This window comes from Pterocles gutturalis, unplaced genomic scaffold (genome assembly GCF_000699245.1).
Source record: "Pterocles gutturalis isolate BGI_N339 unplaced genomic scaffold, ASM69924v1 scaffold44560, whole genome shotgun sequence".
In the NCBI taxonomy this organism is placed as follows: Eukaryota; Metazoa; Chordata; class Aves; order Pterocliformes; family Pteroclidae; genus Pterocles; species Pterocles gutturalis.
In genome coordinates, this window is record NW_010142482.1 from 45,541 (window position 1) to 60,747 (window position 15,207).

At 35.3% G+C, this 15,207-nt stretch overlaps 1 protein-coding gene across 2 annotated transcripts in view; it reads right to left on the reverse strand.

Moving 5' to 3' along the window:
* Positions 1 to 15,207, reverse strand: part of EFTUD1 (elongation factor Tu GTP binding domain containing 1) — a 71,987-nt gene that overhangs the window by 22,526 nt on the left and 34,254 nt on the right. For both annotated transcript variants that reach the window (XM_010084366.1, XM_010084367.1), the window contains one exon: positions 1,221 to 1,352. In XM_010084366.1, the coding sequence (XP_010082668.1) occupies positions 1,221 to 1,352 (132 nt within the window). The remainder of the gene's footprint in view (positions 1 to 1,220; positions 1,353 to 15,207) is intronic.

Below are 15,207 nucleotides of genomic sequence, written 5' to 3' on the forward strand. Positions count from 1 at the left end.
GAGGGACGAGTGGATTTTTTTTTTTTCTTTTAGAGCTTATGGTAACCATACAGGAAAATTCTGACATGAATGCGAAGACATGCAGTAATTCTGTAAAATATACATAGGGAAATAATTTGTATTTGAGTCATTTTTCCAAATAAGCAAATGCAGTTTTGAAGTAGGTTTGCTGCGGAAATCCAAGGCACCTGTATGTGACAATGTGCTAGGGCCACCTTAAGACTATGTGCAGCTCACTGGACAACTGATTGCTTTCAAGCTGAGCCTGCAATGGCCAAATTTTTCTTGTCTTCCTGGTGCTGCAAGCAGCAGCTGATTTTCAGGAAACCTTTGCAAGTGTAGCTACCTTTGAAGCTTCTTTTCCTCTAACAAACTTAGTTCAAACCATAGATACAGAAGTTATCAGGACGGAGAAATTAAGGAAAGGTGTAAGGATGACATAGCTTCATTTCCTTAATGAAAAAAAAAACTATGCCAAAATTGGTCAGTAGTTCTAGAATTACATTCCTTTAACATTTTCAACTTTATACTACACTCAGTAGAACCAGTAATTTCCAATACTTTCAAAACTGCTTTAACAAATGCAGGAAGTACAACATATGATTATCTGTTATTCAAACACATGGGACAAATAGCTGGTAAGCTGTCCAATCACTTTCTAAAAAAACATGTAATCTTAGTGTTAAAAGTATTTTGTAACTGAAAAGAAAGACAGTTATTTTGGTTCTACTAACACTAAAACAGCAAATGGAAATTGGGATGAAATTCAAATATAGGCAGAGATACACTACTCTCTGGTTGGGGGGAAAAAAAATTCATTAGGAACAGTACTGCAAATATGTAGGACAAGCTTAATGCTATAGCATAACAGAATGTCAGCAGAAGTGAAAACCCCAAAGATATACTTACCTTCATAGCAAAAGAATAGTGAACCTTTAGCATGACATAGTGTCTTACTTGTGGAACAGCTAAGTCTGACCATAAAGGGCACAACAAGGTCTGTATCTCCTCACCTACTGAGAAATGAGCTAGCCAGCTGGAAGAATTCACAAGGGCAATAAAGCATAGCTCTCTAGGCAACATATATATTCATTTTATACTGGGTCAGTCTCTGATTCAGTGAATAGATCATAAACTAGTCAAATCACTAAGGGTGGGAAGCTGCATTGCTACCACATTGAATTTGTGTTACCATCCCCATTATTCTCCTTTAAACTTACTTGGATGTTTTGGTTCAACAGCTACCCGCACAATTGGCGTAGCTTCAAAGTTGAGAGGTGTAAATGGTGGACAAGCTGGAGATGTTGACAGTGTTGCAGACTTCAGCACAAAATCTTGCAGGCCCCCTATTCCTAATAAAAATTGAAAAAAGAACAGCAAAACAACAAAAAAATCACCCACTGACATATTAAATGAAACTAAAGTCATGACCATCAAGCTAAAAAAAGATGAAATTATTCTAATTACAAAAATCAGATTTAAAAACTCCTCACTGTTTATATAAAGTATCGGTTAAAATATCTGTTCATAATCTGGGTACTCAAGTCTCTGATGTGATATTTGATATTCAGTCTCACAGTTCCCATTGCATTCCCGCTGTATTTTAAAAAGGCATGTTTATAACTCTGAAGAACAGAAAGGACACGAGGACTTTTTTGCCTTCTAATATGTCCAATCATTTGTACAGCTCAGACTTATTTTTGGTGGTTTAAATTTAGAAAAAATTAGATTGCAAGAACCCTCCAAAGGTCATGTAGTCCAACCTCCAGCCCAAAGCAGGGCTAACTTCAAAGTTAGACCAAATTGCTCAGGGCCTTATCCAGTCAAGTTTTAAAAACTTTTAATGATGGAGACTGCACAGCCTCTGTTGGCAAGTTCCTCCAGTGCTTCACTACTCTCATGGTGAAGAACGCTTTTTTTTTTTTCACCCCTCCTTCTTCCCACCCCCCTTATGCCCATTTGGGATTCCCTTTTTCTGCAACTTGAATATTGTAAAATTTAATTTATCACATAGTAAGCTATTAATTCTAATCCTAATATATTTTATCATGCTGGCAGGTTGGAGCTTAAATTGTAATGATAAGAAAAAATACAGAAAAAAATATTAGCTATAAATCTGCAAAATAGCTGCTGTAAATGCATATTTAGTCTCGGCTGGCTGGTTGGCACATTTAAGACAATTTGAAATTATTGCCTTCAAATTCCTAACCATCAGGATGTCATTCATAATTTAGTCAGAGCTATAAAAACACTACCAGAAGTGGCTGAGTAATAAAGACAACAAATAAAGCTGATATTGATATATACAGTCACTTGTCCTGATTCTCCGTCAGTGGTAAGCAATGAGCATTGCAGTACCTCTAATGGAGGGTAAATTAAATGCACATGTAACTTACTATGAGAAAACTGAAACCTTTAGCTCATGATCTATACCTGCTTAAAAATTAAATTTGCACTCGTAGATTGCAGCATATTTGTGCTCCTTCTTCCTCATTCTCCCCTACAAACCCAAGTACGGATAACCAGGGAAGTTCTTAACCCCAGCTCCCCATTATCACCCTAATACTTTTCCAGGTTCTTTTTTGGCTTAGTTTTCTTAATTTCAGGCCAGAAACAAAGAGGGTCAGCTTCCACCCTATGAGATCATGAGGGAGCTTAACTTCTGAAGAGCCAGTCTGCTGCAGAGTTATCATCTGCAGGATCAGGCTGCTTCTACGGCTCTGAAGGCTGAATGTCTGGCGAACAGGATATTCTAAAACCCAAAAAGTCACTATTTAAGAAAACCTGCCTTAAAATAACTGGAAGCAGAACAACATTCAACAGCTTTAAATGCAGGATAGCAGATGCTACAACGAAAATAAATCTGTATAAACTCTGTGTTGCACCTGACCTATGACCAGCATGTATTTCCTCTTTTTCACTTATTCCACATGTGGTTTGAATGAAAAACAAATGCTGGATCATCATCACCACCAGGGACTGAGAAAAGGGATGGGTCCATTTTATTCTGATCTTCCCCAGCTGGTAAAAGGAAAATGATTTGGACTGGGAGGTGAACAGCTTCTTTTCACAATGTAATGCGAACCAGAGAAATCAAGTTACCAAATCGTACTTCAGATAGGCTCACTCTTTTCTTGACACACACTTACTACCATAAAGAAAAGTTAAAGCTCTCTGCTCTTTTGTTTCATGTTTTAAGGTAAAAGTACATGAATTGTACTAGTGTCTGGCAACAAAACACACTAAAAATAAAAAAAAATCTGTCAGTTTTAATTAAAATTTGTTAGGCTTACAACCTGAGCGTTTTAATTGCTTAACTGTGTGAGCTAGCATAGAGCAGTGTCCAGCTCTGATGAATCTATTTAATTTACAAATTCTTAGTAACAAATGTTAGCAAAAAAATCCATAAAGATTAAAGGTTCTTGGACTCTTTTTGCATAATATGATTATGAGTAAGTTAACTACTAATGTGTTTTCTGAATAATATCAGAGGAAGATGTGACATAACTAATTCCAAAGCATCACATGACATGTCAATGGAAGAATTCTACAAATTATGCTGATAAATCAATCCTATACTTACTTATTGTTCATCTCACCGAAATTTACACTTACTACTTGAGATCACAGATCTTAAATGTATACTAATACATTAATCACTTGAATGGACTTAGAAAAGCCACTTCAAAATTAAGCTTATAAATAAGCCTCCCATTTTAAGATTGTTTTTGTCCCATTCAGCCCTTGAAGAAAGACATCATTATAACACACACATTTTACTTCTCATTTCTTTTTGTAGTACAATAATTTTCAAAAAGAAAGCAACCAAAGGTAAGAAAAAAGTGCTTAATCAAGGAAGATGAGACAAACTACTGCTCTTTTGTTTTATGCTACCTTAAAGAATGAAATACTAAAAAGCATTGCAAGTATTTTTGAATAGTCATCTCTCAAAGAACAATCTAGTCTACAAAGTGCGCAGTCAGTCACACAAAGAAACATGCACACCGGTAGGCAGTTCATTGTATATTGCTTTTATTTATTTATTTTTAAGAGAAGCTGGAGTTAGAAATGTCTATAGGAATTTTTAAATACATTCACTTGATCAGGAAACAGCTTCTTTTTATTAACTCTGCCTGTGCTGTGTCACCCAGTTCTTTTACAGAGGAAAATGCTGAATTCTGACTGGTCAGAGGAGTGTGTAAACTTCAAAGACACAAGAGTTTATTAAAAACTCCTTATTAGAAATATCACATACTTTGCTATATACTGTGTACCGCTACTTCTAACATTGTACTTGGTAGCAAAGCCTTTTCTTCCCAGTCAGGAGTCAAATCACCTTTACAGATTTTATAATGTAAAGCAAAGAGCCTTATCCACTGAACAGTTACTACTCCAAGTATCTGTTTTTCTTGTGCATAGTCCTGTTGAGATTAAGTGGATTACAGTGTAGAGAACTGCAAAGCAAGCTACCCATGCTGAAAAGTCAAGCCTACCATGGGATACCTTATGAGATTTGATAGTAAGTATGAGACTAGACTAATTTGTTCTTAAATTCACCATCTAATTGCTTCGCTCTTACTGCAGAATAATATTTTTGTTTGGAAAAAGCATTCCCCCATACTACTGGTCAATAAAGAAACACAGTGTCTGAACCCAACTGGACTCCAATACTAACGGACACCAAAAAAGGTCACTCTCCAGAGCTCTGTCTATATGCCAAGGACTTTACTGAAAGAAAGGTAATTTTGCAAAGCTTAACACCCAGATGGAAACACCCAGAGTAGCATTAGTTCTACGAACTTGATACCACCTTTAAAAGAAAGTGGCAAGACTTCAAATATTATGTAGATATGATTTTAAAAAGATTAAAAATTATCTCTCTTGTCCTAAAGAATCAAATCCTACACACAATTGTTTATCAAATTGATTTTTGATAGCATACATTAAGAGCATTGTCCACATTTACAGAAATGTAACCAGTTGCTTACTTTTTAATAGACTATATTCAGATTACTCTGACAAATCATTCACAGTGACTAACAATAAACATGTTTCAAAGAATTAAAGTTCTTACTTCAACAGTAATTGTCAATCCATAGGTTGAAAATAAGACTTCCTCTTAACAGACAAGGAACTCATTAAAAGCCTGTGAGACAATGTTAAGAAAGACCCTCCGAGGCTGGTTGTCTGTCATTGAAAAGCAAACCAAATCATGGTGTACATCTGGAAGAATTATTATACAGAGGGAGAAATGTGAGATTTACCAAGGTCCTTCTTTTGTTGAGTCCTTTCTATCACTTGCCCTAGAAGATAAGAAGACTAAATCAAGTATATACCTACTTGTACCACCAGTGTTTTTACCATGTGACGGAAACTAAATGGTAAAAATAGATAAGAACATCATGACTGAAACTTTCAAAAAGAGTAGGAGATGTAAGACAAGTCTCCATTTACTTTTCACATATGTGTCTTGCTGGTAACCACTACACCTTAGACACTAATTTTTCAGTCTTTAAAGATAAAGTAGATTTTTCCAGATGAATTCAGCTATAAAGATCTGAACACATAACAGATCAATTTCAAGATATATGTAATTAGTTTCCTTTGATGTAGAAGGATTTAGCATTTAATGTTCTGTCAAGATGCAAAAAAAATGAAGCAGACACCACCACCATGTGTAAATTTTTCCATCAGATAAGGAAATAAGATAGTTTGCAGTGTGCCAATCAAACAAAGAAAAGCTCTTTAAATTTTAACTTCTACCACATTGTTACTAGCCTCAGCACATGAGTTCAGTGGATCTTTATCTTCTCTTACTGATGATACCACCACTTAAGAATCCTTGGCTGCTTTGGAATGGAGACATGTCAAGCTTTGGACTAACACCGTAAGGAACGAAGTAAAGCAAAAAGCTAACATTAACCTTCCCAGTAAGGCTCTATCTCCAATGAAATATATAATTTCTTATCAACATTGCTTGTCCACAAAGATTAAGACTTTACAATAAGCAAAGCCCTGTGGTTTAAATGCTCCATGCATACTGCGCTATGTATCAGTGAAGAAAGACCACACGAGTTCACTGGTCATTCATGTGAAAGGAGGTGTGATGCAAGCTTTTTTAAAACTACACAATCTGAAATCTTAAAACAGCACATGCATTTTGTTTCAAAGGGAGTGTACAGACTAAGAGCTCTATAATCTTCTTTGGGCAGAAATACAAATACTTTTTTCCCCTCCCTAGTGAGAGACATTTGAAAAGAAACATTTTTTAAAAGGTGCCTTAAAAAACACATACAAGAAAATAAATTCACAAATCCACCTTAAAAATACAATTGGCTCTTAGATGTTTCCAGATTCTCCTTAAAGTAAATAGTCTAAAAGCCAACTAAAACAAAAAGGGAACATGTATTTGCCGAATGGTATTAAAAATAATAAAAAAATTAATGAGAATAACCCCATATCAATCATAATTGTCCTTCAAATCTATCCACAGAATTCTCCTTTTCCCAATATCTAGCATAAGCATAGAAAAAATTATGCCATTAGCACACTGTTACCAATCAGGTGACTAATACTGGTTCACTGTTTCCACATCCATTTTAAGAATCAGCCTCCATCCTTCCATTACTATCTCTAATTAAAAAAAAAAAAAAAAAAAAAAAGGATTTTGCAAAGGGAGAGTGGCTTTTGGTAGGATTAAACTCAGCTACAATAGTATGTCCTTCATATTTGAGGAACCAAAATTTTTTACAAATTACTTGGATTAAATGATGGTAACTGTAGGGACTCTGAACAAGTAGCTACTATGGCTTAAGAATACCTCGCATTATACATTTATCACCTCAGATTTTAAGCATGTTTCTCCTGAGTCTCATGGGCACTGCATAGAGACAGCTGAGGGCAGAACTTGACCCTCCTATATTAGAAACTGTTTCTGGAAGGGAAGGGAATGTAAATCAAGACACAGACCACGTTCTAGTTGAGATTTCATCAACTTTTTTCCATAACACAGACCACATGTTAGCACAGGCTGCCAGTGAGCCTCCTCTTCTCATCTGTAATTGTGCACTTCCCCGTCAGTTGTTCTTCCTTGCTTCTAAGGCAAGTGAAATTGCTTGCATGGAAAACAGAATGTTGTGAACTATGCATATGATTTCAGCTGTTCTCAGTACTTTCCAATCATTTTGCAGAAAAAGTTAATTCAACATTTTCTTTTGTATTTAATTCCTCTTTCCCACTGTGGTTTTTTTGAGCTGAATCTCTAAAAATCACCAGTATCCAATAGACTATAGAAGACTCTGTCCCAGTTTCTTCGTGAGTTTCAAAGAAACAAATTCTAACAAGCAGAAACATGAATTCAGTTCCTCAACACACAGGTGTTAAGTTATACTTTTACTGAATACTTTATTTTTAGGTTCACAGCAGTTTGAGGGTAAATTGAGCCTAACTTTCTGATCAGGTGAGAGTAAACTCAGCTGTATTATTAATAACAAAATTCCCTCTCCCCAAGGGACCCAATCATACGACAGGACATTAAACGCAATAAGTGACTTTAGACACAAGAAGCACCTCTGCTTTACTACTGAATCGTCAAGTAGTAAAAGATGAAAAAGTGCCAGGGCGCCCCATTGACTTCTTTTAGGAAAAAGACCAGCAGTTCAAAGAACAAAGCTGTCTGCTTTTAGAAGAACTGCAAAGAAACCAATAATACAATTTAATAGCATGTTCCACTAAAATCTCATATTGCAAGCTTATAGTTTCAAAGAGAATTGCAAACATACATAATGAGTAAACAAGCATAATTTATCTTCTACTGAGATCCTCTGGAAAAGAATGCCATATATTTGATTAAGTACCTAGACTGCATGATAATCTACATTTCCTAACTGTTGATTAAGTTGACAATTGAGTTATGAACTTTCCTGTACTTTTCTCAGACTACACTAAAAGCACTTTCAAGGAAACTATAAAAAAACCTTTAAATTAAACAGCAACACCTTTAAAGTTATAAAGTGAATGAAAAGAATCTACCTGCACTCAGTCTTTGTGAAAAAGCAGACACCAAAGCTGAGTCATGAATTTGCTTGCTAAAATACAAATTTACCTTAAAGTAAACAGAATTAAACCAAAATCAGTTACCATTCCAAATCTGACTTTTCAGTTTACAAATAGGTGTAGTCAAAATGAAATATTGATTTCCCTAATTTGCTTGATGAGGCAAATAATTATAGAAGATGAAAGTATTTCAGATAATGATGTTTTTCTTACACTACAAAATTATTTCATTTGTCATGCCATACTAATTTTTGGAGCTCAAAATGAAAGTAATGATCCTGATTTTTAAATATTTATGGTTAATCATACAACAGAAACTGTGACCCACCCCTATTCCTCTTTAAGTATTATGAAATCAATGCACTCGTAGCTCCACAAAAAAAAAAAAAAAAAAAAATTCCAATTTAAGTTACTGTAATCTGTTCAATGTAAAGCGTTCTTAATAAAGGCACTAAATGGTACCTTCTGTGGTTTTATAAAAATGTTACTAGTTCTACTCAGCAGTACCCATGTAATATATTTTGCCTGAGCCCACACATTGTCATTCCTTTCCACACACCAGCTCAACGTGACATCAGCGATGCTGGACAGATCTTTGTACAATGTGACCGCACAGGCGCTGGAACTCACTTCATTTAGCCTGTACATCAAATTAATACTTCCATTACTGCATGTGGAAAGCATTTAGCACCATACAAAACACTCTTCAAGGGTTTCTGAAAGACAACCCAAATTTTAGATTTATAATTATTTTGAATAAATTATTTTAATTTGACCTGACAGCAACACATCTGAATTTACTTATTTTTTTAAATGACTACCAGAACTTCAGAGGCAGTTCAGCACGGTTGTTGTCCCAAACAAATGGAATTTAGGAATGGTCGTTTCAACATATTTATTTTGATAATCTAAAAGTCCTTTGAAATGCTGATTTACTGAGGTTTTTATTATTAGTAGTAAATGTGTTTTTGTAAATAAATTCATGAAATTGCATATTGTACTGGAAAACAGATCATCCGAATTAATACAGAACTTCCTATGCAAGGGAAAAAAAAATTACCCAGCAATTCTCTAAGGAAAGAGAAAGCTGCCTAGACAACTAAACTCTCTAAAGAAAATATGTATTTTTTGGAGAGGAGAAATGTCTCCCAGGTGTAGCTCTGGATATTTCTAGGAAGTATTCTACTTTGTCCCACAGATAAACACATGCTAGTCATCTGCTGATTATTTCTGCTGGGTTCAATGAGAAAAGTATTTAACAAAAAAGAAAAAAGCTCTTTTGTTTGCATTTCCTATATTGAAACTCTCCAAGACTTCAGCTATAATCCTGACACCTGAAAAATATGGGGCTACTGACCCTTCATAAAGCTGTTTTGTACATAATTATAAATTGATAATAAATCTTATTCATGAAAAAATGTCAACAAAAAGCAAGAAAACATCAAAGAGTTTGGTAGAATACTTTAGTTAGGCTTGATATTAACACCTAATTAAGTTTGCAAAAGGAACATGTACTAAAAGATCTAAGATTCTTCACCCTAAATGTAGCAGAAGAAGAAGACAAATCTCTGTCCCAGCAGTCCTCTAGAAAAGACAGTTTATATTGTTCATATTTTGGACATTAAAGAGGAGAATATTCAAAATAAACCTCTCTAGCTCACTGAATATATTATAGTAGTTACATTAGAAAAAGTAGAGAAATCGTAACTCTACTCTTTCACAGGACCACCATTAATAATGTTAGCTATGAACATGTGCTCAGTTCTGGAAATCTATTAAAATAGGATCCTATTTTCCTAGGTCCATAACATCAATAGAATATATACTGGAACTATTAATCAAAACAATCAGTTCTCAATTTATTAAAATATTTTTAAAATTTTTAATACACATTGAAATGTCTAGAACTTCAGAAGGCAGGGAACAGGGAGGCAGGAGCCAGAGGCTGAGAGGGGAAACACTGAATCAATTGTGCGCTATCAGATTGAGCATGAAAAGTGTTTAACATTAGAGGAAACGAGATGGAGGCGAAGGCTTTCTATTTTAAAATGTAGCAAAGTTCAATATTTGTTTTTAAGTAGACACTGGGAAGACATAAAACCCCATACAATATTTTAGTATTTTTATGAGAGTACTTGAGGCAAGATGCACATGAGTGAACATCTAAAGCTCATTAGAGTTTTGAGCACAATAGTAAACCGAATTATTTTAATTTCTTGACCAAATGCTTCCCACAACAGAGCAAAATAACTAATCTCAATAATAGATCAACAACATCAAATGATTTCTTCATAAATCACACTAGCTATAGCATAGTCTAACAATCAACTGACCACTAAGAGAAAAAGCCATTTTAGATTTTATTCAGTTTTAGCAATGTATCCTGAAAATGGGTAGACTTCCTGTATATACTGTTTTCTTAAATTGAAGATTATAAAATGTAAGTAACATCTGTTACTTCCCAGAATCAATTATAAGTAGTGTTAAAATTAATGAGGCCTTCAGGCACTGATCTTGCAAGGACTTCATTTTAATTTGTAGGAGTCTTGGAGGTTTTGTCATGTTTGCCTAGAAAAAGCTACATGAACATATTGCTACAAGTTCTGCACTACATATCGCAGGTACATGGGGAATTTAGAATCTACTACTAGAAGTGTCAATTACAGAAGACAATGGCAGTTAGTTAAAGCTCATTAAATTTGGTCCATCCTTGTGCTGATTTTAGAATTTAATGGTAGAATCCCAATATACTTGATTTACATTTCATCAGTTAAAAAAAGACTGAGGCCTTTATCATTCAATACATCAGGTAAATGCAAAGACAGACTAATCCGTTCCTAGTATATTTCACAAGTAGAAGCAGCAAACCAATTACCAAATGTGTACAATATCCTGTGGGAAATGCCTCACTGACTCACTGGCCATTTATCCTGTTAACTGGTAAGACATGCAAGTAACTAATTAAAATTCAATTTTCCAAGACCTGACCCAGTGCCTAATGCTCTCCTTTAAAGGCACCCCTCCCCCAGCCCTCCTCCTATCTGCCTATAAGGGATTTCTGCTTGCTTATTTTGTTGCCTTGGGAAATATGGTTAAAAGTGTTCCAAAGTACCATGAATAATGGATCTTTTCAGTCTAGATTATGCAGAAGCTGATGTTTATTTTAAATACAATAATTTTCAAGAAAGATAAAGAATCATATAAAATTTGACTTCAAGCTAAAAGAAAACTTTAAATAGCTCATAATATTTTGGGGAATAATTAGTTAGAAGAAAGATTCTAACAAAAGCAAGCACCTTTCCAATGCCTCGGATTAGGACTATTTGACATAATGGGTGTACAAACAGATGGCATGAGAGCGAACAGGGATTTCCTTCAATACCCTTGTTATATCAACAGCCTAGGAAGTTACTGATAATGAGTTATTTGTCCTGCACTTCAATTTAATAGCAAAATAAAAATTCCAAAATAAACAGAAAATGCATTCAAATAAAAAAAATGAATAAGTTACCACCACACAAAAACCTATGACTGCGCCATTAATACTGATCTCAGATTGAAAGGTAGAGATATGCTCCAAACACTTGAAATAAAATTGAGCTAGAACAGTGAAGAAATTTTAGTGAAAAGTAAAGACAGAATTCCAGAAAGTTATTTCAAAACACACACATTAATCATTTACAAAACTACCTAAGAAATACAAAACAATAAAATTCTAGAGAAAATGTTCTGCTAGCCCTTTATTATTCTGGTTAAAACAGATTTTTATCACAGTGATTAAAAAAAAGACATTTTTTACGCAAAATTAAAACTATATTTAAATCATTAATTTTACAAGACAGCTTCACACTAAGTACTCCTGGCAGCTTGCATCTGTGTAAACTAAGCATACCAAAATCATGTCTACTTAAAACATAAAAAAAAAAAAATACCTAAACCATAAGACTGCCACTCCTTCCTCAAAGGAAAGGAAAAAAAGACTGCCATTTCCCCTGTAATTTCTGATTACTTCAGTTAATGTATCACTGAGAGTTATTACTGTAATTCATAATCTATATAACTTTGACTTCTTAAAATATTGCAAAATATTAACTTTTACTAGCTCTACATCAGGAAGAAAATGGTAAAAAAAAATCTAGATAATTTCTAGGATATGAGCATTCTTAAGACTAGTGCAGAAGACAACATAATTGAATGGGGCTTTGAAATGTTCCTCTATTTCAAAATGGAGAAAAGAAATTAAATAGAACTAAACTGGATTTGCAAACCCCTTTGCAAAAAAGTAGCAAATAGATTTAAGTTTATTTACACCCCATCAGTCTACATGCAATGATAATATCCCCAGCATTGGTCTCTTCATTTGTTAAAAACAGGCATGAGCCTCATACTGACCAAAGATACCAGGAAGGGAGCTTAGAGCTTTAACATCTCCACATCTGGAAAACCCTTAGTGTTTAATTTCCTTTTCAACAGTAATAACTCCAGCCTCTGAATGCTTCATTTGCATTACAGGATAAAAGGAAAAGAGAGCCCACTCCAAAAAGTAGTCTAAGAACATCATCTCAAACACAGCTAGGATGATTTAGCAGCCAGTTGCCATCAAAAAGAGCAATCTTGCCCCCAGTTCCAGCTTCCCAGCAGCAACACTACCATCTGTCAGACTCCGGGTGAGCTGATTCAGGACACGAGATAAACAGAGTAAAACTAACCTCATGAAAAGGCAATCTTCCTTCTCACCCAATTTTCACTCCCTCAACTAAGAAAGCATTAATTTCTAAGAGACACTGCTTCTGACATTTTGCTAAAGAAAAAGCAAATCAACACATCAGTCACAGTGAAACTCCCATGGCATGGTGAAGCCAACCAGAAGTAGATGTTTAACAATCAGCATCTTACAAAACTAGTCAAGAGACCTTTTTTTTCCCCTCACATCCATGTAGAAAGTGGCGCACCTCGTGGTCCTGAAATAAGTTAATTTGTCTCCATGCCCCACTGCTACCCCCTCAGAAACCAGACCAGCCTGGCTAACATTTTGCTGACTAAGCAGAAGAGTCCACAGATGCGGTATCATCTATCACCCACAAGCAACTGCAGTGACTCGGCTGCTGCTTCAAGACAAAGCAAAACCTTAGAATGTCAGCTGCTTTTCTGAACAAAAGAAACGTGGCCATTTGCCACTGCTAGGTATCTCCTTTAAATGCTTTGGAAGAGTTCTGGGGAGGTGAACCTTTTCTACTAAAAATGAAAAGCATTTCTGCTAAAAATGGCTGATTACTTAAATGACTTTTTTTTTGGTTGAGAAGCAATGCTTCCAACACAGTATGTCATACTTCCTGATGGGATTATGTACACAAAATAATCTGCTAAAAATGGAGTATGTTTTTAGTCTCACTTCCAAAGTAAACACAACTCCTGTAATCACACAGTCTCCCCTCAACAACTTTTAAACATGTTGTCAACTTCCACTAAGTCTACCAGTGAGAGAGAGGAGAGGGCTCAAATATAATTAAGTTTCCACAAGTTATGTAAAATCAATGGCTAAGGACCGAAGGGAGACCAAAATTGGTGAGCTTACTGAAAAAAAGGCAGGCAAAACATGATCATTATATATCCCGCTTGGAAGCAGCTGCCTGGCGACCAGCATGTGCATCCTGGCTGGCCAACTGGGACACGCACAACTGCAGAAGAGGCCTAACTGAGGATTTTAAGGACAACAGTCCACAGGAATCCAGGCTTTGTTAGTATCACTGCTGAGAGAACTTGCTTTTTGAACGTGTTACAAAACAATTAGTCCTTTGTGGAAAAAGCTCTGAAAAATGTAACCATCAGGATTCCATACATTTTAGGTCCCGTTTTGAAAGCTTCTCAACACACAGCTCTTTGCATCAACGAACCATGTAGGCTGTCTTTAGAATTCATCATGTGTCCTTTCAACTTCTTTATCCTCAACAGCTCCAGCAGACTAAAGAGGGGGGAAACGGTTTAAATGTATTTGCTGATGTGCAAGTGCAATAACTGACATAACAAGAACTACCAGCAGGTTTGCATTTTCATTTTGATTAACAGGTTCACAGTCATGCACCTCACAGTAGCTGACCCAATACTTCAATATTGCATAAAGTGGGATTTGTACGAATCTTAACATATGACACTTGGAAAACACCAAGTATCTAAATGAATATTTATTGCTCAATACTACGTTTCCAAAATCCAATTAGTCACCACAACAGACTTCTATCAAAGTTGGCAATGACGATACTTTAGCCAATGAAGCCTAAAATGACAGTAACAGATAAACTGACTTTGTCCTCCATACATTAACTTAAACAACTGTGTAATATATGCATTCCGAGTGTGTTTTTTCTATTTCCCCATCAGTACATTGTCTTGGCTCCAGTCTGCCTACATTCAAGTCAATTATAGTGTCCTTAAACCAACACCAAGTGCCTTTTAAAAACCTGCCCACTTCAAACTCATTAGGATGACAGAAATCTCTCCCTTCTGTAAGGAAAAGTTTTCACCCACTTCTCAGCTGGGGTCCTTAAATTCATTGCTACTTCCCTATTGCGATCTATCTTCACACAGAAACAAAGATGGCAATATAAAACTCTCACTACCAAATTACGTGAATTATCTACCAAAACATGCCTGCACGAAGTAGGGTTGCCAAACGCAAAACCCCACAAAAAACACTAGTCAGAGCCCATGACAGTTATGACAGAAGAGCAGCCTTGAAAACTGAGGCTCTAATTTTTTAAAATCACTAGCTTGAATTTGCCCAAATCTCTAACAGACCTCATTACAGAGAATTAGGTATTAGGGAGAAGGAAAAGTTAGCAAAGAACCATATTTCTTTTAGTCTTAATTAGATGCAAAGATACCTAAATTTGGTCCCAGGTGTCAATGGCAAAATCTCGAAATATAATTCTACAAAAGTCAGCAGCACTTCTGCCTCTTAAGACAAAAAACTCAATGATAACAGCTCCTCAAACACTACCCTTATCTATCTATAACTGGAATTAAACAATTCTTTATAAACAACAAATTCTTAAAATTCAGATTCTGAAACCTGTAAGGTGAAACTAGAAGTTTTATCCATGCTTGCTATTGTCAATTCATACAGTTTTCACAATGAAATTAGAATAGCTATTA